Source organism: Ctenopharyngodon idella, chromosome 9 (genome assembly GCF_019924925.1).
Source record: "Ctenopharyngodon idella isolate HZGC_01 chromosome 9, HZGC01, whole genome shotgun sequence".
Lineage (NCBI taxonomy): Eukaryota > Metazoa > Chordata > Actinopteri > Cypriniformes > Xenocyprididae > Ctenopharyngodon > Ctenopharyngodon idella.
Genome location: NC_067228.1, coordinates 29538062 through 29564395, shown reverse-complemented (window position 1 = coordinate 29564395; position 26334 = coordinate 29538062). Strand labels below are relative to the sequence as shown.

Genomic DNA, 26334 nt, shown 5'->3' with positions numbered 1-26334 from the left:
TCCATTCAGGATGAGAACTTAGCACATTCGTGGTTAAAACGATAGTTCACCCAAAAATTTATAATTTATTCACCTTCAAGCTGTTCCAAACCAGTATGAATTTCTTTCTTCTGCTGAACACAAAAGAAGATATTTTGAAGAATGTCGGTAACCAAACAGTTGATAGGCCCCATTGACTTTCTTAGGTTTTTTTTTTTCCCATACTGTGAAAGTCAGTGGGGCCCATCAACTGTTTGGTTACCTATATTCTTCAAAATATATTCTTTCGTGTTCAACAGAAGAAAGAAACTGTGTAGTGATTTTACTTTCGCCCATCCAAGGACGCAAAGTAAAGTAGGGATTGGTACTCACGTCACCGCTGACGTTGTGATTTTTCTCTTAAGGTGTGGTTATGAGTACATCAGATGAGACTTCCCCCCTTTTCCTAGTTCAGGGCACCAGTCAAGGCCTTTTACCTTGGCAGTATGAGAACACTCTCAACAGGGGCTTTTCATTCATTTAGAATTAATGTAAAGTGGTCAGCTGATTTATTTGAAAGATTGGTGAGATTGCTAACTTGTAGAGCCTCTTCTGTATTATCAGCACAAGGAAGACACAAGTTTAATAAAATACATTTTATTAACAAAAAGATAAACAAGAATAACTAACACAACTACTAAATGAATACCATGAATGATAAAGGAATAAAGTGCATAAGATACATAGAATACAAGTGATTAAGTTGAGTGTGGCTATGGAAGAGTTACGTTATCTTATGGAAAGATAAATTGTTTCTCTGAAAATAATAAGGTGGAGAACCTTATTATGCACTAAACAAATAAACGAAAGATTATTTGTTATTAACTAACATCAGCTATATTACATCTAATGGGAATTAAGAAATTATATACTGATAATATACAACAATGCCAAGGTCTCTGGAAAGAGGTTTGGTTAAGTGATATTTACGTTTCCTGTTGTTGAGTCCAATGACAGTGACTTCTTCCACTGGTTGTGCTGGGTGACAATGCAGTGGGGAGAGGAGCCAGAATCTGTTTCAATAGTCTTGAACACGAAGCTCTGTGGGATGCTGATCTCCTGGAGCACCAAAGGGTCCTAAAATCTGGAACACGCAGATGAGGCCCTGGCGTAGGTGCAGAAGGTCCTTAACAATCTGGAACACGCAGACGAAGGTACCTTGGAAGCAAGGTTTGCTCTCCTGAGCTGAACCTTGTTGCAAATGTCGTTACTGTCTCACTGGACGGAAATTCTGAACGTAGTGTTTGTTAATGTCTCTTTCCTCATAGGCTGGAGGCTCAGAACATGGTCGTCCCTGTTGCTGCCTCACAAGCTGTAGACTCAGATTGTGGGACCTGTTGTTGTCTCTCTCTGGACGGACCAGAACGGGTGTTGTATCTGTTACTGTCTCAGCTTCGCAAGCCGGGACTCAGAACGGCATATCGGTTAGTGTCTATCCCCGTACAGGACAGACTCGGAACGGTATATCTGTTGTGTCTCACCCGATGGGAGACTCAGAACGATATATCTGTTAATGTTTCACTCCTTACAGAGTTGAGACCCATAACCGTGTATCTGTTATGTCTCATCCGATGGGAGACTCAGAAAAAGGAGTGTCTGTTTAAAGGGTACCTTTATCCCTTTCCGATGAGGAGGAGATTGCAATTTGGCGCTTCTCCATTTGAGTGCTGTGATTGGCTGCTGGCATCAGAGGGGACACACACACAGTGTGGCCCACTCTTCTTTCCCCTGTGGAACTCATTTGCATAAAGCACAAAGTTGGAAGTCTTTACAGTGTCTTTAAAGTTTACCAATGCATTTCTCACTTTCCAAACCACCACCAGAACACCTTTGGCAATATTCTAAACAAATAGAGACTAAACATGATGAAAAAAGATTGAACTGTCATGCAATCATTCAATTGTACATTAACAGCTGAATTTGTGTCTGATGTTGCATTACAAATAGCTGTCACTGAGAATACTTATTTCTGTGAATAAGTATGAAATGGATGTGTAGTTTGCATCAGTTCTAAGGCTTTCAAACATAGTTTTGAATGGATTTGGATGGATCTTTGTGATCTCTCTTTGTTTCACCCATTGCTGCTGAGGTCCCGAGGAATTTTTATGGCAGTCTCTGGCCAACCTTAGGAAGTAGTCCCTAGATGGGTGAAGGGCAGAAACTGCATGTGGACCAATGAGAAGTCCTGTCCTTCCCAGGCTTGGTACAAGAGGTCTTCTTCTTGCCCTCTAAGAGGTGTCTGGATGTTGTCATTACACCTTTATCTGATGGCGTTGGACAGTTTGTTTGTGTTGGTCCACCAAGATCCAATCAAAATGTAGCAAACCTTTGCCCGCCATAAAGAGAGAGGGGCCCGGCCATAAACTGGGCCCTGGAATGTGTATGAACAGGAAAAAGGATCTCCGACCACACAAGCTGACTTTCTGCTAATTCTCTCCAGATCTAATTGTTATTCATTGATCATTTAAGATACTGTACTTTTTCAAACTTTTTTTCCAACTTTCCACTTAATACCCTTTTATCAATTAAGATAAACCAAACATTTTTAATCAAAAGATTTTTTAACTATTCAAAACATGTTTTGTGTTATTCATTTGCAAAAACACAGTCCGTTGTAAATTAAACAAACTGTGCAACAATATTCATTTTTTAATGAATTATGTCACACATTTATTAATAATGTTTTGTAAATATGAATTAAAAATATTCTGACTCTATACCACTCATCCATGAACTGGCACTGTGTTTTGTTACCTGAGACAGCCAGAGGTGTTGCAGAGCACGAGTGAAGAGTGCAACTTGAGTTTCTGCTCATCATGGAAATCAGTGCTGCTCCAGCCCGAGTGAGGGATGATCACAGTGTTAGTCATGCTGCTTAAGGCATCATGAATGATTGTCATCTTCACTGCATCACACGAAGACAGATTCCACAACACACCTACACACAGAAATTAGTTCACATGCTACAATAGAACTTGCTGAAATCATTAAGGTAGGGGTTGTAGTCTGACCATCAGGCTCAAAACATGGAGGTAAAGGCTGCAGTCTATCCAGCAGTAGAAATGTCTTTGTTACTGTTGTAACTTCCGTTCCCTGGTAGAGCGAACAAGACATTGTGTCGAATGAGTTAGACACTAGGTGTCACCCTTGGCAGTCCCAAACCCCTCTGACATATTCAGAAAAGGCCATTGAATTTGGCGTGTGGAATTTGCATGCCTGGCCACTCTCCGGACATACAGGAATAAAAGGAGGCCAGTATGCTCCACACATTAAGGTTTGTGCTGAGGAGCCGAGATGGCATCTTGACCACTTCAGCAGGTTATTCAGAGTTGTGGCAGGAAGGGCACAACACCTCGTTCCCTCCATCAGGGAACAGTGGTTACATCAGTAACTGAGACGTTCCCTTTCTGCACTCTAAACCCGGATTTGATTTTAACATTATTCTTTCTTGTTTTTTTTTTTGTTTTTTTTTAACTTTGTCATTACTAAATCAAATTAGTTTTTGGCAGTATTTAGACAAAATATTGAGTGCAATGATTATATTAAGTAGAAATAACCATTACATTTCTGTAGGAGAGGGAGGAGCCCATTCAAATTAGTGACCAGACCAGTCTTTTGGATAAACAATTTTCTCAGAATGATATCTACAGATAAGTTAATATACTCACAATCCAAAATGCTTTTTTTGTGTAAATTAACGGCCAAAAAGCATAAAAAGTTTTTCGTTTTTATTTGAAAATAGTGTCATGTAAACAGCCCCTTAGACAAAATATTGTCAATATTGTATGTTTTTGCTCTATTTCATAAAATGAAATAGTATCAAAGCTGCAACAGAACCATTATGCATCTCCGAGCAACACAAAGTGTTTAGTTCCTGAATAAATTAGCATTTTTGAATGACTCAATAATACATTCATAGAGACAGTCATTTGCTTCATTCCTGAATGAATCAGCTATTTGAACAAGGCAGTTGAATGACTCAATAACTCATTCATTAAGACAGTGACTTGACACCACCTACTGAAATAAATCAATTTTTAGTATTAAAAATATAATTTTATAAAACGTCAATCACATAGCATTATTTACGCCATTGTAATTGCAGTGTGAATACATCTAAATAGTGTTTTAGATGCAGCATCTGTGCCACTTGTGCAGCACAAAAATGGACTTTGATACTGATTTCACTTGACTGGTATGGGGAATGTCACAAGTGAACCGATGTCTGAAAGCCAAGGAATCAAACCACTCCAATCCTATTGGCCAGCGACAGCCAATGACATCATCATAGTGTGGCCCGGAAGTATAAAAGGAGCACCTAGAGAATCAGTCAGTATCTTATCGTCTTGAGGGACTGCAGCCCCAAAGCATGACAAAGCAACGCAGAGTCTCGTTCCCTGTTCTCAGGGAACCATGGTTACATGAGTAACCTGAGACGTTCCCTTTCGAAGGGAACTCAACTCTGCGTTGACCGCACATGGGGAACGATATACCCACGCCGCCATGCTTGAGGAGAGTGCATGCCAAGATAGCTAGACAAACGTCCAGCAGTTTCAGGAGAAATGCCAGATAGCAACTCACCCTCGGGTCACACAAAGGCTGTCAGTGACAGCATTCCCTACGGCCAACAGCCGAAGCTGAACCTCAAAGAGGCCTTCCGTAGAAAGCCTACCAAGGCTGCTCAAAGGCTTCTGGGACCAAAACTTCTGCAGAAAGCAGGTCCCTTTAAGGGAATGTGGCCAACGAACCGAAGAGAACCCCGGCTAGACACTAGAAGGGGGACATAGTCACCCCAATGCCACCATGGAGACCGACCTAATCTGACATAGGACAAACTCAGTCTTGGCCTACCCTATCTGAATACAGAGTCTCAACAACACATTCTTCAGAGAAGACAGCAAGTAAGAGCAACTGCGAGAAAGGCAGTAAGCAATTCAAACCCATGCATAGAGACGGGCATCCTGGAGAGCAGAACTCAGCTGAATGCTATGATTCCTGATATCGAGGGGAGTACAATCCGCTCAATCCTAGGATCTAAAAATTGCGCCTAAAATTGCACTGAGGAGGCTGTGCGCTAAGAGACTCTGACAAGGGGAGCACAAACCAGCCTGGGGCTGATCCTCAACTGGAGGCCTCATGGAAGCCTTACCAATGATCAGCTTAGGGAGCTAAGCACTATTATAAACAACCCTAACAGGGGAGTACAAAGCTCAACCTAACAGATAGACCATACTGTAGGCACATAATCATGGAGGCCAAAGAGGGGCATACAACATGACAAAGTTCTACGTGAAGTAGAAACTACACAATTAGCAGATAAGACTGTAAAGTGCCCACATAACAGTCCACCTAACACAATCCAACAAGCAGTGTACTCGGTAAAAGAACCTTTTTACTCTTTAAAGCAAGAGGAGTACAACATACGCCATCATGAACTAAAGGAGGCCCAAAAATCGGGCCTACAACTTCAGTCAGACACGTGGCGTCAGCTCGTGGCAGTGTTTCAAGCTCCAGGAAGGACAAACAACTGAACTACAAGGAGGTTAATAAGTCACCTGGGGCCCTGGCCAACCAGCAGTGTACTCAACAAAACACCTCTAACTCTCTCAGCGAGAGGAGTACACTATTACATACACCAGCATGTTCTAAAAAGGAGGCCCCGAGGGCCTACTACTTGAAAACACGCGGCGTTAATCTAGTGGCCACTAAAGTTCTAGGAGCAAAATAGAACCAACGTATTTACGAGGTAGCTACTTAGCTCAACTAGAGCTAAAGGATAAACATAAACCATGCTCAAGGAAGTAAATGTAGAAAAACCGAACCACAGTAAGGTTAATTAAAAAAACACACCCTGAGAGGTCAGCCACTCAGAAACGTACTCAGTAAAAACACTTTTTACTCTCAGAGTGAGAGGAGTACACAACCGAACTCCAACATGCTACACAGGAGGCCTAGAAGGCCTACAACTTGTAAACACGTGGATCAGCTAGTGGCAGTCATGACCACATCAAAGGTGATGGGTCATCCAAAACCCAAACAGAACTGTGCCAACATGTAATCCGAAAGGAGGCCTAAACAGGGCCTACAACTCCAGCCACACGTGGTGCCAGCCAGTGGTTAAGCCTACACATTCCAATATGCAATGTACCATAATAGGGGTACAATGAAATGCTATCACGGTCTAAAGGAGGCCTACAAGGCCTACTACCTCAAACAGACACAAGCATAAACCTGTGGCAGTGCTAAACTAAGTGAGCAAAACTCATGACCATATACCAACAACACTTGTAAACCCAAGCTGTAAACTAGAAGGAGGCTAAATACATTAGAGCCTACAACTCCTACAGTCATATGCAATAGAGCTGTTGTGGCAATGATCACCTAGCGGGAGCTAACAGAAACCAAACTGAAAAAGAGGCTCTCTACACTCAACCTGAGTGTGCAATCCAACAGGTGATGCACTCAGTGAAGCACCAAACCCTAACCGGGAAGTGCAAAAGTCACCATGCTCTCAAATAGAGGCTAACACAAGCCTACTATTCTGAGAACAGGTGCTAACCTGTGGCAGCACTAGAGTAAAGCTCACATACATGTAGGGCAAAACTAGAACTCAAAGCAGACAAAAGCTTTGTAAATGCATGCCATCCCAAAGAGGATAAATGCTCTCACCAAACAGAACTACAGATCTGTACTGAACCCTAGAGGACGGAAGCTAAAAAGCTTGCACCGTAACTCAAACTTGAATGTTAATTCAAGGGGCTCAGGGAAACGACAAATCATAGCATTTGAAAAAAGTTCTAGAGAGTGGGGCCTAGCATACACTGCATAAACTTATCTACGCAATGATAAGGGCCTACCACCTGAGAAACAGCACCAGGGAGGCTAGTAACAGCCTGCAACCTTAGCTCTTAACCTCAGTAATTGCACCTACATAAGTAAAGGGAAATGGGCATAAGGCCTAACAACTCCCTCAGGAGGAGGCCAGAACTAGGAACTATACAACCTAACAATAACAATAAACACCTAACCTAGCTCTAGCCTAGGCCGCTAAGCTGTGGGCCTACAGAGCCACACACTTAGCAAAGCCTGGGCTTCACTCTAAATCTTCACAGAAAAGAAGAAATAAAGTGAAGCTTAACAAGCCAATAATGCCAGGCGGCCGGTTAGGGCCGTCCTAGACATAAATAACTGAAGTGACGAGTGCTAACTCAAACTATTTTAGCAAACACTAGCTGAGAAGCTACTCTATACACAGGTGGCTAAACGGCGGCCATTTTGTGGCCTGCACAGAAATCGTTCTAGCCAGCCTAACAACTTCAGTCTGCCCAAAAACCCTTCTAATGTTTTACGGCTACATGCTCAGGAAAAACTATACAGGAAAAACAAGGTCAACATATTTAGAACATAAATATAGTCCCAGCTTACCTTCCTGCGGCTTGAAGACCGAAGACTCCTCCTCCTCACTCTTTCCATAAGAAGGATGGAATCTAAGGTTCTTTAAAGCCTAAAAGAACTTCTTCACTATCAAGCCAGAAGGCGGGCCTTCAGAAAAAATTCATCATGGGCCCAACCATCAGCCTGACTGTTAGAAGCGCCTGAGCATGTTAACAGTTATCCAAAAATCCCCGGGAGGCGGAGGAAGAAGGGGCGAGGGCAGGTGTAAAGTTGCCCTCGCAAGAGAGGGGATCGATCACCGGCGCTGCTGGCACCTGTGTTCGATCCTGCTTCTTCCTCCTCGCGTCCCGCCGCTTCTGCGACTTGCTCCTAGGAGGAGGAGGCGCTCGAGCGGCAACACGGGACCTCTGGCCCTGCCTCTGAGCCTCGGCTTGAGACGGGCCAGGACCTCCCGGCTGTCTGGGCCCAGATTCGGATCTGAGCGGGATGCAGGTTCTAAACGCTGCTGAGTGCGCCTTCGCCTCCCTGAACTTTCCAACCACCGCCTCGACGGAGGTACCGAAAAGTTCAGTGGGCAAAACCGGGGCATCGAGGAGAAAGCCCTTCTCTTTCTCCCCGATGTCCGCCAGGTTCAGCCACAGATGTCTCTCCGTGGCCACCATTGCCGCATTGGCAGCTGCAGCCTGCCAGAAGCGCGTTCCATAACCTCCAGTAACTCAGCATACGCTGGGCAGGGAGGCCTAGAGGAAGCCGCAGGCTCGCCTGTTTCTTCCTCCACCACCATCTCCTGCTCTCTGGGGATGGCCGCCAGAAGAGCACTCACTCCTGGATCCGATGATACCAAAGACAGAACGTCATTGTCATCCAGAAGCTCATCCTCCTCAGCTGCCGAGGGCTGAAAAAGATTTACACCTCTCTCAAACTGCGCGGAGAGCTCCACCTGCGAGCCCCATGATTTCAGCTGCCGCTCAGCCTCAGCACGAGCGGGGCCAGAACCACCGGGCACAGATGTTGACACCTCTCCCCTCAAGAAGAGGGCCAGACAAGAACGGAGCGTTTTCATAGGAAAATGCTCACAATTAACACAGACAGCGCCCTCAAGCACTGTCCGTGCGTGCTCCTCGCCCAGACAGAAAACGCATAGGTTGTGTGTATCTTCCGGTGTCAGAAACCTTGGACATGGGTCAGCATACTTCCTAAAACATTTGTCAGACATATTAAAAAAATTCCTTACCGGATTTGAAAACAATGGCAAAGACACAACAGTCCCGAAAGACGAAAAGATACTGACTGATTCTGTAGGTGCTCCTTTTATACTTCCGGGCCGCGCTATGATGATGTCATAGACTGTCGCCGGCCAATAGGATTGGAGTGGTTTGATTCCTTGGCTTTCAGACATCGGTTCACGTGTGACGTTCCCCATATGCGGTCAACGCAGAGTTGAGTTCCCTTCGAAAGGGAACCAAGGCACCAGCACGCACTATGCAAAATATTGTCTATTTGTCATAGCATTTATCAAATTCCAGGAACTCCACTAGTTAAGTCGTGTGATGCTCTCACAGAGTAACAATATGTGCCATTTCATACTATTACAGGCTGAATGTGTTAGGCATTTTCTGCAGATACACTCAGGGTGTAGGGGAGAGCGGGGCACAACCTAACGCTTTTTGACTTTCTCAGTTTGTGTAAATCTACTTAAGGTTCAGGGAATTTCTTTTGTTCCACATTAATTTCACACATGTCTGGTACAAATATGTGGCTTTGTTTCATTAATACAGTGTATACTTTTTTCTTTATTAACCCCGAAAGAAGGGACGTGAAATGTGACAACATGCCCCATAGGTGGGGCACATTGTAACGTGATGGGGCATGTTGCAACATGACCATAGGACAGCTTAAAATTTTATCCGACTTAATTAAAAAAATATACATAAACTAAAATATTTTGTCAATAAAAGACAATCATTATTTTTTTCAAATAAAATAGCATTTTTTTAGAAATTCAAATTTAAATAATTTTGTAGTTTGACAATGAACACTCTGCAAAACACAGCTATACAGCACTGGTCAAAACAATACAGGCAAACAGATGAAGAAACATATTCAGACATTCATAAAAACACAGAGCTGAACAAAACACTCCTCTCCCTCCACTCACAGCTCTCACAGAACACGAGACAAATAGACGAGCCAGTACAAATGCTGAACATTTCTTGAAATAATATTTTCTGGATGTTCAGGTTCTTCCTCTCAGTCTTTATTCACCTTTTTTTCCATAGTTTATCAACAGAAATTCATAAAAGTTTATTATGCCAGTTGTATCGTAACTGTATATAATAGCATAGTTCTAATAGCGGGGCACATTGTAACGCAGTGTTACAACGAACCCTATCTGCGCAACTGGAATTTAAACCTGGTTAGTGACTTCTGATAGTTAGTGAAGCATTAAAGAACAACCCAAACTGCTAAACAACAGATAGAAGATTGAAATAATATCAGATTTGTTTCATTTTAAATAAAAACATAAAATATAGATGAAAAATGAGCTTAAGTAAGAAATTTACTTTTGCTATTGTTAAATAAATGTTCAGTGATATCTTGTAAAGATTTTTGAATTTTGGCATAATTTTTTCTCTATATATTGTCGATATAGCAACTAGTAAATATGCTAAGTTTCTTCATGTTAGCGTGTGTGGAAGTATTTAAACCACGTTTGTTACAACTAACCCCGAGTTAGTTTGTGCGCCGCGCTCCCCTACATTGTGTGTATTGAGAGAATGCATGTATATAAGAGAGACAAGCTATGCCATGTGATCATATGACAAACCACACACATACACGTGCATACATGTAATGACAGACTGGCTGACCTGTAACAAGCTCTCGTACTTCAGTGTTCACTGTTGTTCTGAGCAGACGGAGCAGTGCAGAAACTCCATCTGCGTTTCTCACTGTAATCTTGTTTTCGTCTGTGGCTTTGCCATAAACAAGGTTCCTCAGGGCTCCGCATGCATACCGCTGCACCTCCAGAACCTTGTGATCCAACAAATCCACCAGGTGTTTTATACCACCCAGACGACACACCTGCAAAGAATAAAAGATTTTCATTTTGCTCAGGGGCTATTCAGTAAATCTGCATGATGCCTGCTACAGACTGTGTGCTTTCGGCAATCCTACAAGATCATTACAAATCACACTGTATGACTGGATCAAATAAACTTGGGTACGACATGTATGTAGACTGCAAGATAGTATAGAATATAGCTAGTGGTAAACAAATAGAGTAAGATGAGTCACACTTTAGCAATTGTGGTTTTTATGTGCGCTGAAAAAAAGAGGAGCTTGAGGTAAGTAGTTTTAAGTTTTAGCACCATGTTGTGTTGATGACGCCATTTCATGTTGCATTTTTATTGGCTAGTCAAGTAGATGTAGATCGTAGCAGCAAACACATCGTGAGATGATCATGCTAAATTTCCGACACTGTCAGATAATTATCGCTGGCTGGCTATCTTTGGTCACAAGATCATGACAATGTCCGCCTTTGAACCTCTCTCACTGTACGATGTATGATCACAAAAATCGCCATGATTGAACATCTTTTGTCTGGGACAGCCCAAAATCATACATTGTGTACCAGGTATTTAGTCTTAGCCTCAGACGTCATGCCCATGGACTGCTGGCTGAACTCCTGATGCATATGGAACACTTAACTGGAAACACTTTTTGAAGGTATCATCTGATCAGTTGAATTCTACAGGATGTCAGGGAGACGTGTGTCGCGTTCTTTAATGATCCGGCTGGAAACAAATGCTGTGACACCAAAACCCCTTGTGGAAGAAGAACACTGTTGTGTTTACAACTGTGACTGAGCACTTACCAGGATCAACTAAATGCTGGATTTTCAAAAGTATGTGAAGTTCGCGGCTCCATTGTTGCAGTAAACTTGCACAACATTCCTGAACGAATAATTTATTAGATGCACATGATCTGTTATTGTTGGGACATCGACTTTACATTTTCACGCCCCTAAACATGATGCGGAATAAAACGAACTGTGATTGGTTGCGTTACATGTCAGTCAAACGTCCTCTTGGGCGGTCCTTGGCCAATGAAAACTGCATTAGAGTCCAGACCTTCTGCAATCAGTCTGAAGGTCTAGCTACACAAGACTACCGGCCATTAAAAGTAAAATATGTCATCTTGATATAAGCTGGTCAAGTTACCTTTGTTTATATAGCACTTTATGCAATACAGATTGATTCAAAGCAGCTTTACAGTGATAAACAGGAAGATAATGATCAATGATGCAAACAGAATTCAATTCTCCAGCTCTAAACAAAAAGACAAGTGTCATTTTTTTTATTTTTAGCTAAAATCAGTTAAGTGTTGATTTAGTTCAGTTCAATACTTATGTGAAGTTCATCAACTGTGTAAAGTGAAAGTTCAAATCAGCTCTAAGCAGCTCTACTGAAGAAAATAGTGTTATTAAGTTTAATGATTCAATTCTGTTCAATAAGTGTCAATATTGCAACAATCATCAACTGTTACACAAATTCAGATCAGTTATAAAGCAACTCTGCAGAAAACAGTGGTGTCATCATCCAGTTCAATTTAGTTCAAGTTTTGTACTAATTATTAGCATCAGTGCAGTCATTGGTAAGTGGCTCAGGACTATTTAAATCTGCACTAAAAGATTTATGGAAAGTTTCTACCCTAGCATTATTAGAATGTTCAGCACAAAGTAAAATTTGTAATATCAATAATGGAACTGTACTTTTGCTCTGATTTTTCTCATTTTCTCATTACTGCCAGTGTCACTTTATTGTGTGGCAATTATTATTTTAGTTACAATTGTTATTTTGTATTTAATAGTATTGTATTTTGTATTTATTTTGTCAATAGTCTATGGAGAAGCATTCAAGTAAGAATTTCATTTTACTTGTACATACGGCAATACAAGTTGACTTGTGCAGAAAAAATTGAAGTAATGTAAAAAGAGAAAATAAGGGAAGAATGCACTTCAGTCCTCAAAATGTCACAATTTAAAAAAAGTGCGATTAAAAAAAAGGAAACAAGGGGATGTTTATTTTTGATATACAAAAGTAACAAAAGGAAAGGGAATAAATCGTCTTAGGTTACACATGTAACCATGATTCCCTGAGAACAGGGAACGAGACGCTACGTCTGAATGCTAGGGAAACCGCCTCCGCGGGAACCGGCGTCTGAAACACATATCCAATCTCGGCAATATCATACTGCCTATGACATCATAATGCGACCCACAAGTATATAAGGGGCGCCCAGATAACATGTCATCCGCTTATCATCTGAAGGGACTGTAAGCAGGCGGGCCCCAAGGCATGGCTACGAGATGCAGCGTCTCGTTCCCTGTTCTCAGGGAACCATGGTTACATGCATAACCTGAGACGTTCCCTTTTGAAAGGGAACTCGAGCTGTGTCTGAACGCTAGGGGAATGATATACCCACGCTGCCATGCTGAGGGGAGTGCATGCCAACGTATGGCAGTGACAACTGTCAGAATCAAGCAATTTCAAATGAAATGCCAGACCCACTCACCCTACGGGTCACAAATGAGCTGTCAGTGACAGTGCTCCCAGCGGTCAAAGCCTCAGCTATAAGCTTCAAAGCTTCCTCCATATTTTACATATGAAGGCCTGCCAAGGCCGCACAAAGGCCTGGAACCAACAACTTCAACAGAAGGGGTCCCTTTTTAGGGAGCGTGGCTAGGGGGCCTGAAGGCACCCCAGCCAGTCACTTCTCAATGGAACAAAGTCAACCCCGAATGCCACCTGGCTTCTAGCTGAACTAGTAACCGTGTATACTACATTTAGACAAGGCGGCTAAACTGCCTCCATGCCATAAATATGGTAGAACCATCACTTCTACCACTAAAGATTGCTTTATAAATAATCTTCCTGATCATTTTCATCGCCTTAGCATACCAGACAGCTTAGAAGACCTCGATGTTGCAACAGAAACTATTGCCTCTGTCTTTTCCAGCACATTAGACTCAGTTGCTCCTTTGCGTTTAAAAAAGATTAAGGAAATTAATCCAATGCCATGGTACAATGAGCACACTCGGGCCCTAAAGTTAGCAGCCAGAAAAATGGAGCGCAGCTGGAAGAAATCAAAACTAGAAGTATTTCGTATTTCGTGGAGAGAGAGAATGATTGAGTACAGAAAGGCCTTAAAATCTGCTAGATCTGCCTATTTTTCAAAACTCTTAGAAGAAAATAAACACAACCCTAGGTATTTATTTGATACAGTGGCTAAATTAACAAGAAATAAAGCTTCAACTTCTGATGTTTCCAAAGAGCACAGCAGTAATGACTTTATGAACTTCTTTACTTGCAAGATTGATAATATTAGAGAAAAAATAATAACCATGCAACCGTCTACTACAGTATCGTGTCAGATAGTGCATTGTAGTGTCCCTGAGGAAAAATTCAATTCATTTACTGCTTTAGGAGAGGAAGAATTGTCTAAACTTGTTAAATCATCAAAATCAACAACATGTATGTTAGACCCTATACCGACTAAGCTATTGAAAGAAATGCTTCCAGAGGTCATAGATCCTCTTCTCAATATCGTCAATTCATCTTTATCATTAGGATACGTACCAAAAACTTTTAAGCTGGCTATTATTAAACCTCTTATTAAAAAACCACAACTTGATCCTAGAGAATTAGTCAATTACAGGCCGATCTCAAATCTCACTTTTCTGTCAAAAATACTAGAAAAGGCAGTATCATCACAATTATGTTCCTTTTTAGAAAGAAATGGTATCTGTGAGGATTTCCAGTCAGGATTTAGACCGTACCATAGTACTGAGACTGCTCTCATTAGAGTTACTAATGATTTGCTCTTATCATCAGATCGTGGTTGTATCTCTCTATTAGTGTTACTGGATCTTAGTGCAGCATTTGACACTATTGATCACAATATTCTTTTAAATAGACTCGAAAATTATGTTGGCATTAGTGGAATTGCATTGTCATGGTTCAAATCATACTTATCTGACCGTTATCAGTTTGTAGTAGTAAACGAAGACATGTCATATCGATCACAAGTTCAATATGGAGTACCGCAAGGCTCAGGACTAGGACCGTTGCTGTTCACTCTGTACATGCTACCCTTGGGAGATATCATTAGGAAGCATGGCGTTAGTTTTCACTGTTACGCTGATGATACTCAGCTCTATATTTCTTCGCGCCCTGACGAAACTTACCAATTCACAAAATTAACGGAATGCATAGCTGATATAAAAAATTGGATGACCAGTAATTTCCTACTACTAAATTCAGAAAAAACAGAGATTCTAATTTTTGGACCAAAAACTTCTTCACGTAATAACCTAGAATATTGTCTAACACTTGATGGCTGCTCTGTTAAGTCTTCGTCGTCAGTTAGGAACCTGGGTGTGCTCTTTGATACCAATCTTTCATTTGAAGGCCATGTTACTAGCATCTGTAAAACCGCATTCTTCCATCTTAAAAATATATCTAAACTACGACATATGCTCTCAATGAAAAACAGAAGGCTCTCAATGCAGAACAGTTAGTTCATGTGTTCATGACCTCAAGGCTAGATTACTGTAATGCTCTACTGGGTGGTTGTTCTGCTCGCCTGATAAATAAACTACAGCTCGTACAAAATGCAGCAGCTAGAGTTCTTACTAGAACCAGGAAGTATGACCATATTAGCCCAGTTCTGTCAACACTGCATTGGCTTCCTGTTAAACATCGTATAGATTTTAAAATCTTGCTAATTACTTACAAAGCACTAAATGGTTTAGCTCCCCAGTACCTGAGCGAGCTCCTAATTCATTATAGTCCTTCACGTCTATTGCGATCTCAGAATTCAGGCCAGCTGATAATACCTAGAATATCTAAATCAACTGCAGGATCCTTCTCCTATTTGGCACCTAAACTCTGGAACAATCTTCCTAGCATTGTTCGGGAAGCAGACACACTCTGTCAGTTTAAATCTAGACTAAAAACGCATCTCTTTAACCTGGCATACACATAACACATTACCAATTTATATTTTCAAATCCGTTAAAGGATTATTAGGCTGAATAAATTAGGTCAGCCGGAACCGGGAACACTTCCTGTAACACCTGATGTACTCGTTACATCAGAAGTAGAATGGCATCTACGCTAATATTAGTCTTTCTGTTTATCCCGAGGTTCACCGTAGTCAACCGGATCCGGGCCGTATCCAGGTGAGACCAAGGACCTGCACCTTGACACGACCCCAACGCAGATTGAGTCAACTAGATCATCCACTGTGAGGGCCTCATCGACACGACAGCCACGACACAGTTCCTCAACAACCGTCCATACCGGCATGATCCTCAATACGATCCTCAATCGGATGGAACTGAAATAAATACTTTTAATGTTGCGATCCTATTGGACTTATGATAGCAACCTGAATTGTAACAAAGCACTGTTGGCCAGAGAACTGGCACCCCGACTAAGCCTGGTTTCTCCCAAGGTTTTTTTCTCCATTTTAACACCAATTTGCCACTTGTCTGCCACCTGATGTCACCTGATGGAGTTTGGGTTCCTTGCCGCTGTCGCCTCTGGCTTGCTTAGTTGGGGACACTTGACTTGACATTTGATATTCAACAGTGCTTTGATCTGCCTGCATTACAGTATTCTTTAAGAGCTGCTGTGCAGCCAAACAATGTACCAGTTATCAATGTAAAGCTGCTTTGACACAATCTACATTGTAAAAAGCGCTATATAAATAAAGGTGACTTGACTTGACTTGACTAGTAACCTAGTCTGCCAGCAACCTGTCTGTTTGCTCAGAAACAGAGTCTCTAAACACAGAAGTCTCATGAAGAGACATCCAGAAACAGAGACTGCAGAAAGGGCAGTAGACAAACTCAGACCGATCTTAGAAACGGGCAGGACTCAGCGAAGTGCTACTGACCCTTGCAAGCGAGGGGAGTTACTCTGCACGATCCTAGGATCTAGGATCCTAGGCCGTGCACTCTCAAAATGAACCCTCGCGAGGGGAATGCTCACAGGCTAGGGCTGATCTAACTGGGAGGCCTCAAGAGAAGCCTTCAACCTCTGACCAGACTTAGGAAGCCAAGTACTCAAACCCACCCTCAGAATGAAGAGAGTACAAGCTCGACCTATTAGGTCGACTAGGCTATAGCTAGAATACGAAGGTGAGCTAGGTTAGCCAAGCCAGCAACACCTAGTAGCGTGCGGTCTCAGAGAGGCCAGAAAGGCTAACCACCTGACAACAAGACTTTGCTCACCGATACCCAACTGTTGGGGACTCGCATCAGGGAGGCCAACAGTGGCCAACTACCTGGAATCGAGTCTTGACTGGCAGAGAAGTCACCATACTATGGGGGAATTCACCTTCAGAGGGGCCTACTAAGGCTAAACATCTCGATGGCAAACGTTCACTGGCTGAATGTAGTCATTGCTAGCTGCCGTGTGCCCGCTTATTATGGGCTGGCTCTCAGGGAGGCCTGCTAAGGCCAACTACCAGATAGCAAGTCTAGCTAGCTGTCCAAAGCCTGCAATCTTGGCCCCGCCCACAGGGAGGCCTGCTAATTCTCAGAGTGGCCTGCTAAGGCCAATAATCTGAAAACAAGCAATAGCTGGTTGACAGATACCCACGCTGCTCGGGACTCGACCTTAGGAGAGGCCTGAGAAGGCCTACAATCTGAAGCAAGCCCATGCACCTCTACCAGAAACCCCAATACTGCTGGGGGACTCCAGGGTGGCCCGTTAAGACTCGTTGCCTTGTTGCTACAACATCCACACTGATGGGGGCTCGCCACAGAGAAGCCTGCTAAGGCCTACTATCTGACGGCATACCAAAATAGCTACCAGAAAACCCATTTACTAGGGCTGTTAACAGGGAGGCCTATTAAGGCCAGCTACCTGACAGCGCATGTGCTGGCTGCTAGGGGCCCATCATGGTGGGGACTCACTCTGAAGGGAGGCCTGTTAAGGCCTACTATCTTATAGAAAGTCTAGTAGCAGAGATAGTTTTACTATTCAAACAATGCCTGGGACCTATCACATCGCCAACGAGCGGTGTACTCAGTAAAAGCACTTTTTACCCTTTAAGCAAGGGGAGTACAAACATACGCCAACATGCCCTGCAGGAGGCCTACCTGGGCCTACTACTCCCGATGAACACGGGCGTCAGCTCATGGCAATGCTGAGCTGCAAGGGAGCGAACTAAATGACCAGCCCGTAGTGAATTTCAAATACTGCTCAACCTAAGCCACAATGGTGCAGGGCAGATAAAACAGAGCTATAAGCGAAGCACTCAGAAAACACCTTGTTTTACAAGGAAGTACTATCTGCCTGATCCTGAGAAGTACCAGGGTGGAGGCCAACCACCAAGACTCTACTCATGACAGAAATGATATCTGTACAAAAGCCCCAGGGGAATGGGGGCCTTTCATAGAAAAGCTACCCACAATCAACCCAATGCTTGAATGTCTAGTACAGCGGGCTTAAGAGGAGCCTAGCGAAGCCTACCTGAGCTCAACTTCTGAAATGCGGGCTGCAGCAAAAACATTTACTAATCACAAAATAGAAAAAGGAAACTCATCTATTCTGCCTCTACACTAATCTGCATTATGCAGAAGGGGGGCGGGCCTTGGCCAGACGACTCTCAAATGAGAGGAGGCCAGCACTAGGGATACAAAAGGGAACCTACACTCACCTAATGAGGGGTCAGAGGCAGGAATATTCAACAGACCGCCTTCACTATCCCTAGTACTAGCCTAGGACAGCTATCATGGTGGCCCGGGTGAGGGCCAGCCCATAACGCATAGATCTACCTGGCACTCCTCAGAGCAGCGGCCTCTACAGAACAACTCTCAGCTGAGAGGAGGCAAAATCACTCAAAATGAAACCGCTAAGGTGGCTAAAATTACCATAAAAGCCTTAGCTATCCTAAATTAATCTTAGGATGAGTGACGCTAACCAGGTAACAATGTCAGGCAGCCCTGTAGGCCAACGCTAGACATTTAATCTATCTGAAGTCAAAGTGCTCGTCTCTTTGCAAAAACAGCCCTCCAAAGAAATACATTAGCATTTTAAATAGATACAAGACCTGGTAACAGTTCTACCTGCGGCCACAGGGTGGCGACCTCCACCATGGAAACGTGGTGTGTTCCACCCTACAAGCCTGAAAGGGTCTTCTCGCTATCAAAGCCAAAGGCAGACCATCAGAATCATAATACTCATTATTGGCCCAGCCACAGGCCTGATGTAAGAAACGGGCTAGGCCAGGCCCAACCTGTCTGGTTGAGGACTCAGACCTCAGCGGCATGCACGCCTTGGTCTGAGTTGCTCAGCAGGTCAGTCTGGTGCGCCTGCCACACAGCCATCATGTGCAGGAGCAGCACCAGCCTGACCCGCTGCCGCGCATGCCCTTCCATTTAAGCAAGATGTACTTTAAGGGGCTTAGATGGCAGAGTCTGAGCTTTCAGTGTCGATGTCTGCTCTTTTTTTTTTTTTTTTTTTTTTTTTTTACAAGAAAAGTGCTAAATAATAACACTTATTAATATAATTATTATAATTATTATTACCAATCGGTGGCATCGACACATACCCATATTCCTTCCACAAACCCTATACAGGGAACAGTGGTCTACACAGAAAATACTTTAGTATTTAAATAGTAACCAGACCTCAAACAGTTCAACCTGCAGCCATAGGGTGGCGTCTACGTGAAGGTCTACCACTCTTTTCAAGCCTAAAAGGGCATTATATATTTTTTTCAAAATATGTCTTGGCATTCTTCCATGCCCCATCAACCTCAGTATGCAGGTCAGGAAGGAATGGAAAGCTCACTTGAGCTGTAGGATTATGGCCAGAGAGAAACTGATCGTCATGCCTTTTCGAATGCGCACGGGACCCGAACCACCAGGTCCAGATGCTGAGCTCTCTTCCCTCGAAAAGAGAGCCAGACAAGAACGGAGCGTTCTTAACTTAGGAAAACGCTACAGTTTGCACAGGCAACTCCCTCAAGATTTCCCAGTGCGTGCTCTTCCCCCAGACAGAGAACGCACAATTCGTGTGTGTCATCTGGTGTCAGGTAACGAGGACACGGATCTACACACTTATTAAGCCTACTAGATACTCTGTGTGTTTCATAATTGCCATGATAGTGTTTCACACAAAACTGTCCCTGAAGATGAAAAGAGGATGACATGTTATCTGGGCGCCCCTTATATACTTGTGGGTTGCATTATGATGTCATGGGCTGTCGCCGGTCAATATGATATTGCCGAGATTGGATATGTGTTTCGGACACCGGTTCCCGTGGAGGCCGTTCCCCTAGCGTTCAGACGCAGCTTGAGTTCCCTTTCGAAAGGGAACTTCAGGAGGGAGCAGTGCCTAAAATAACAGACAGAACATAGACTTATAGTGCTCAGCGTAAATGAGTACACCCCCTTTGAAAAGTAACATTTTAAACAATATCTCAATGAACACAAAAACAATTTCCAAAATGTTGACAAGACTAAGTTTAATATAACATCTGTTTAACTTATAACATGAAAGTAAGGTTAATAATATAACTTGGAGAACAAAATTTTCAGTCCAAATGTCTAATTTAACAAGAATTCAACCACAGGGGAGTCTAATTATTCATTACACAGGTGTCCAGCAGACAGTTGACTATAAAAGGGTGTTTAAACCCCTTCCCATTTCATGCTGTCAGCAATGGCACCACATGATAAAGAAATGTCACAAGACCTGTGAAAGAAACTAATTTCTTTACACCAGAAAAGTGAAGGATACAAGAAGATCTGCAAAGCTTTACTTATCAGTCAGAATACTGTAGCAAAAGTGGTACAAAAATTTAAAAAAAGATGAAACTGCAACCATCTCACAGAGATGTCCAGGTCGTCCACAGAAGTTAACACCTCGACAGGAGCGTCTTCTGATGAGAAGGGTTGAAGAAAATCGGCATGCAAGTTCACTGCAGTTACCTAAAGAAGTAAAAAAGCCAAACTGGAGTGATTTTTTCCCATGACACAATTCGGCGTACACTGCAGAGGAATGGCATGCATGGGTGCCGTCCACGAAAGAAGCCTCTCCTAAAGCCCAGGCACAAAAAAGCCTGCCTAGAGTTTGCCAGGGCCCATGCTGACAAAGATGAAGACTACTGGGACTCTGTACTCTGGAGTGATGAGACCAAGATAAATGTTTTTGGAACTGATGGCTTCAAAACTGTATGGCGTCGCAAAGGTGAGGAATACAAAAAAAAAAAGAAAAAATGCATGGTGCCTACAGTGAAACATGGTGGTGGCAGTGTCCTTATGTGGGGCTGCATGAGTGCTGCTGTGTGGGGGAGCTGCATTTCATTGATGGCATCATGGATTCACAGATGTACTGCTCTATACTGAAAGAGAAGATGCTACCATCACTCCGTGCCCTTGGTCGTCGTGCACTTTTCCAACATGACAGTGATCCTAAACACACATCTAAGGCCACTGTTGGATTTCTGAAGAAGAACAGGGTGAAAGTGATTCAGTGGCTCCTGATCTGAACCCAATCGAACACCTAGGGGCAATTCTGAAGAGACAAGTTGAGCATCACTCTCCATCCAGCCTCTAAAAGAGGTCATTCTTGAAGAATGGAAAAAGATAGATGTTGCAAAATGTCGCCAACTTGTTAATTCCATGCCTAGAAAACTTGGTGCTGTCATTAAAAATCATGGAGGCCATACAAAGTACTAGATGTAGTAGTTTTTGCTGTGGGGTGTACTCATTTTTGCATCACCCTAATTTGAGTAAAACTGAAAAATGTGTAATCTAAGTTATATTATTAACCTTACTTTCATGTTATAAGTTAAACAGATGTTATATTAAACTTAGTCTTGTCAACATTTTGGAAATTGTTTTTGTGTTCATTGAGATATTGTTTAAAATGTTACTTTTGAAAGGGGTGTACTCATTTACGCTGAGCACTGTAGCTACTTAGCTTACTTACTAAAGGTAAAATGAAGAAGAAGAAAACAAATGAACATAAGTTTCCCTGAGCTCTCTCTCTGACTAAAAACAGGAGAAAAAAAAGGTGGCACTCTCTACCTATTCTTCCCACTTAACACTGTGGCTTAGCAAATAAAAACAATAATGAGAGGATACAATACCTTTTAATTACCCACAAAACAAGGAAATAAGGTAAGAGTCACTATCAAGGAGAGTTAGCAACAACTGCTTGTACACAACTAATAAGAGTTAAGGCGACTCCTCAGAGCTATCAGCAAATACTCTTACTAAAACACGCAAGGTTTCAGCCGGGTTCACACCGCACGCGTTAGCAGCGCGTGAGCGTGAACTGCAGCTGCAGAGACGCACGAGTATTCACACTGGAAGCGTTTGTACAGCGTCACAGCAGCAGCTCCAAGCTGCATATAAAGTGAGCATTACTTTACAAAGACAGCTATAAATTTGTTTTTATAAGTTGGTCATTTATAAACTTGATAGTCTTGAAAGTTTGTTAACATGCAAGGTGTACAACACTCGCATATAAACGTTAAATAAAAATAAATAGCCTTGTGTTATCCATTGCTGCACACAAATGAGGTAAGCTTTGTGTTTTACATCATCTGATGCGTGAACATGTTCACGGCAAACTCAGCGAGAAAAGCCAGCAAACTCGGGTTTGATTTGGGTATGCAAGAGCCTATATTGCTGTCTGTGTAATAACTAAAATAATGTTTATATATCATATTTTCTGGCTAGTTTAGTTTAGTTTTTTATAATACACCATACTTTAACCCAAACTGAATAATTAAAAACTTGTTTAAATGAGTAAATCTTCTATAAATATTTTTTAATATTAATTTTCTTTCCTGACATACTTCAATTCTTGTTAAAACACACTAGATATGCTTATTTTGTGCATTTTGAGCACTTTTTGTGTGAAATCATATTTATTTTGTCCATCAAAGGTGTACTTTCACTTTAATTGAGCGTTAGCAGCGCAGCAAAAATAGACCCAGCGCTGAAACGATCGCGGCACTGCTGCTTCTGCTCTGCTCCTGCAACGCGCTGCCGCGCAGCCTCTGCGTGCGGTGTGAATGCTCTCATCTGTTAACATGGGCGCCGAAAAAAAATACGCTCTGCTGACGCGTGCGGTGTGAACCCGGCCTAAGGCCGGGCAAAAGTGTTTCTCCCAACAGCATTCTCACAACAAGCTACAGCTGATGGTAATTAACCTGAGAGAGAGAGAGTGAAGGACAGAAAAGGGGGAAAACACAAATGCAGGGAACACAAGCATCCCCATACAACATTTAATAATAATAAAACGTCCTAGGGTGTAACACAGCAAATGGTTAAACAAAAAAAAAGAAGAAAAAAAAAGGATTGGTAATCTGCATAATTTTTTCATGTCATGTAGTATCGCTGGTATATGTAGTACTGTATTATTATGCACTGATTTCAAAACTTTCTCAGAAGTTATCAAGAATAATCTGGGAAATGAATTCAAAGACTACATAAAGTAAATATAAAGAGGGGGGAAAAAAAGAGAAAATCTATATGCACATTAACTAAACTTGTTGAGCCATGCCTGTGTTTTTACTCTTTCTTTGCGAAGTCTTGATTGTGTCACCACTGAATTTCTAAGCACTCTTTCTGATTTTCCCATGTAACAGTTCTGACTTTCTGCCTGGTTTCCTGGATTTTATTTTATTTTTTTGTGTATACACTATTTATGTACATTTATTTTTCTACACTAAATAAGTGTTTACATATAGTTATGCGAGTTTCAAGCACTCAAATGTCAAATTTCAGATTTTATTCTATAATACAATTTCTGTCAGGATCACTATCGTCGAAGATGACTGGCAGTTAGCATACAGTTTGTACTGGCGGTATGGTTCTGTTCTGGGAAAAAACTGTTCTGAGCAGCGATAACCCCCCAAAACAAAACCATATGCTCACAACCCCCCAACCACAAACTGACAGTGAAATCTGAATGAAAAAAGTATACTGGAAAGACGGAAAGACAATAGGACATAATGGAAAGGAGCAGCATATCCCTCTGAATAGCAAACTGGATGCAGCATGCCCCTTACAGGAGGGAAGTAGCAGTAAAGGGGTGCTCTTCTGTTACAAGCATCTGAGAAGAGCAGCATGCCCCTTAGAGAAGAAGAGTAGCAGCAAAGGGGTGCTCTTCTTACAAGCAGCTGAGGAGAGCAGCATGCCCCTTTAAAAGCAGTTACCTGAATGAGCTTAAGACAACAGCATGTGGCCAATACCCAAAAAGCTTAAAGTCCCTGTGAACCGGCAGTTGCAAACGACTTTTCTCCAGTGTTGTGATGTAGTGTTGTCAAAAGTACCAGTACTTTGATACCAAGTCGGTACTGAAATTTTGAAAATGTGACGATACCAGCATTTCTGTAGTACCGGGAGTACTGAGTATCCGGGTATATTCGGTACCCACTGATAGGGCTGTGCCAGTATTTACGTGTATATGACACGAGTGTAAAGCTTTGTTTACAGAAGAAATAGGCTAATAAGTTAACAATTAAATGTGACATCGCAGCCATGGAAACATTTTGGTTCATGTCGAATGGGAGAGGTACATCAGTCCATACTTTTAAGCTTTGTCGGCTTTGTATTCTGTTTAGCGAATCATGATCTGGTCACCTGATTAACAGAGAATTTAACAATATTCCATTAGTTATTCCACTGAACATGGAATCTGTTTCTTTACCCAAATCTTCACTCACGCAGAGGATTATAAACGTTTCTTCCTTTAGTTCGCTTTTAATTAGGCCTATTATATTTGCATTCTTTACTGTGGTAAAGTAGAAAAAACAACACCGTAGGACAGAAACCTTTTTGCTTGCACGTCAATTTCTATTTAACACAGTTTGTGCTTGTTATTAGGCCTAGACTTTATAAGGCACGTCAAGTTTATTTGTATAGCGCGTTTCACACGCCGGTGATTTTTAGTTGCTTTCTCTGGCAGCGCAAAATCAAACATAGCCTGAATGTCTGAAGATAAAACTAGCTCTTCAGACCTTTTACAACAAGTGTCAGTTGCTTGTAACATCAGGAGATAACGAAGATATTATTAAAGAGAAATGGTCTCTTTCCTGCTCATGTCCCACATCCCTCTCAAAACGCAGAGCGGTGGGCTTAATGACGCATCTTTGTGTGGAAATAAAAAACGAATGTTTTTTAGAATAATACTTAACTTTCTTATTATTTAAGTTATCATTATTTACTGATATTTATTTCATAGTTTTACAGGCTGTAGTGTGTCGTTTCACTGAAGGTATAGCTAAAATAAACATGTACGTCTGTTTCAAAATGGATGTTTGAGCATTTGTTTAATTAATTTTTTTATATTTCAAAATTTACTTCATTGAGGTATACATACACACCCAAACATACACACACACTCCAAATATTTATATGTATGATTACCATCATATTTAATATGTTTTTAAAAATAAGCTAGTTAAATAAAACAGTAAAAGAGTTCCAACAGATTTTCCTGTGGTACCGAAATTGGTACCAAGACTACTGGAATTTTGGTACCGTGACAACACTATTGTGATGTATTTCCAAGTGAAACTGAATATTTAATAGAGGGCAGGGTTTTAATTTAACGCTCCTCCTCTCCATCTCTGGCTCATAGCAGACTAACGGTTGGAGGGGAGTGGTTTAACCATTTTCAACCAAGCGGCAACCTCCCCCAGTTTCTCTTAAAGCTAATACGGAAGTGACTTAAACTGCAATTCATCGACTGGCCGCTAGGGACAGGCTCCAAAAGAGAGCAGAATCTCATTGACCCCCATGTTAAAATGCCCAACATAACAGCAGAAAAAAAAAATGTTTACAGCTGGTACAAATTGTGGTTTTGGTCTGTACTGCTTAATTTTGCCCTTTATGACAACTCTGAGGGCGGTGAATTTTTTTTATAACTCATCTGTTTAAATTATATTAAGCCTTAAAGTTCTGCATAATTAAAGGCGTGGTCACTTGAGTGACGGGTCAATTGCCGCTGCTGTCTGTGAGCCGTCACTTTACCTCAGCTAATTCCAGCCGCTGAGTTTGGCATCTCTGCCGTGTTTGTGCTTTTTTCGGGATTATTTTATACAATTATAAAATAATAATATATACAATTATAAAATAATATGGCTTGCTGCGTTAATGGTCGAGACTCGAGACAGATGTGCGTCTGTGTAGATGTGCACGCATGCGGAAGATAAACCTAACACACGTTGTTGGATCGTGGCATTGGCTAAAAGTTTTATTCGTGAGACTTACTACAGTGACAATGGCAGGAGGATATAAAACGCAGACAGCACTGCTTGGATATTATAACTAAAACTGCTGCATTTTGCAAGGATTAATTGTTCACCACAAGACTAGTAATATGCGCTAACAAAGTAAATTGGGTCAATTTTGATTTCATGACGACTTTAAGGAACAAGCTGGATAACCTTAAGAAACAGATGCCTCAAAAATCATGTTGTCAATAACCTGATAACATTCATCAAAATGGCTCAGGTTACGTATGTAACCTGCGTTCAAAACGCATATGGGGAACGCCATCATGTGAACCGGTGTCTGAAAGCAATTGTCAAATCCTACCAATCCTATTGGCCGGCGACAGCCTATGACGCCATCATAGCACTACCCAGAAGTATATAAGGAGCGACTAGAGAACCAGTCAGTGCCTTATCGCCTGAAGAGACTGTTCAGCAAGCAGCCCCGATGCATGGCAAGGAAACGCAGTGTCTCGTTCCCTGTTCTCAGGGAACCATGGTTACATACGTAACCTGAGACGTTCCCTTTCAAAAGGGAACTCTACACTGCGTTCAAAACGCATATGGGGAACGATATACCCACGCGCCATGCTTGAGGGGAGTGCA

The 26334-nt window shown here is 42.1% G+C and overlaps 1 protein-coding gene across 17 annotated transcripts in view; it reads right to left on the bottom strand.

The window, feature by feature from the left end:
• LOC127518793 (plakophilin-4-like) overlaps positions 1-26334 on the bottom strand; it is a 263494-nt gene that overhangs the window by 48635 nt on the left and 188525 nt on the right. For all 17 annotated transcript variants that reach the window (XM_051905907.1, XM_051905908.1, XM_051905905.1 and 14 more), the window contains 2 exons: positions 10284-10497; positions 2773-2956 (listed from right to left, as the gene is read on the bottom strand). In XM_051905907.1, the coding sequence (XP_051761867.1) occupies positions 2773-2956; positions 10284-10497 (398 nt within the window). The remainder of the gene's footprint in view (positions 1-2772; positions 2957-10283; positions 10498-26334) is intronic.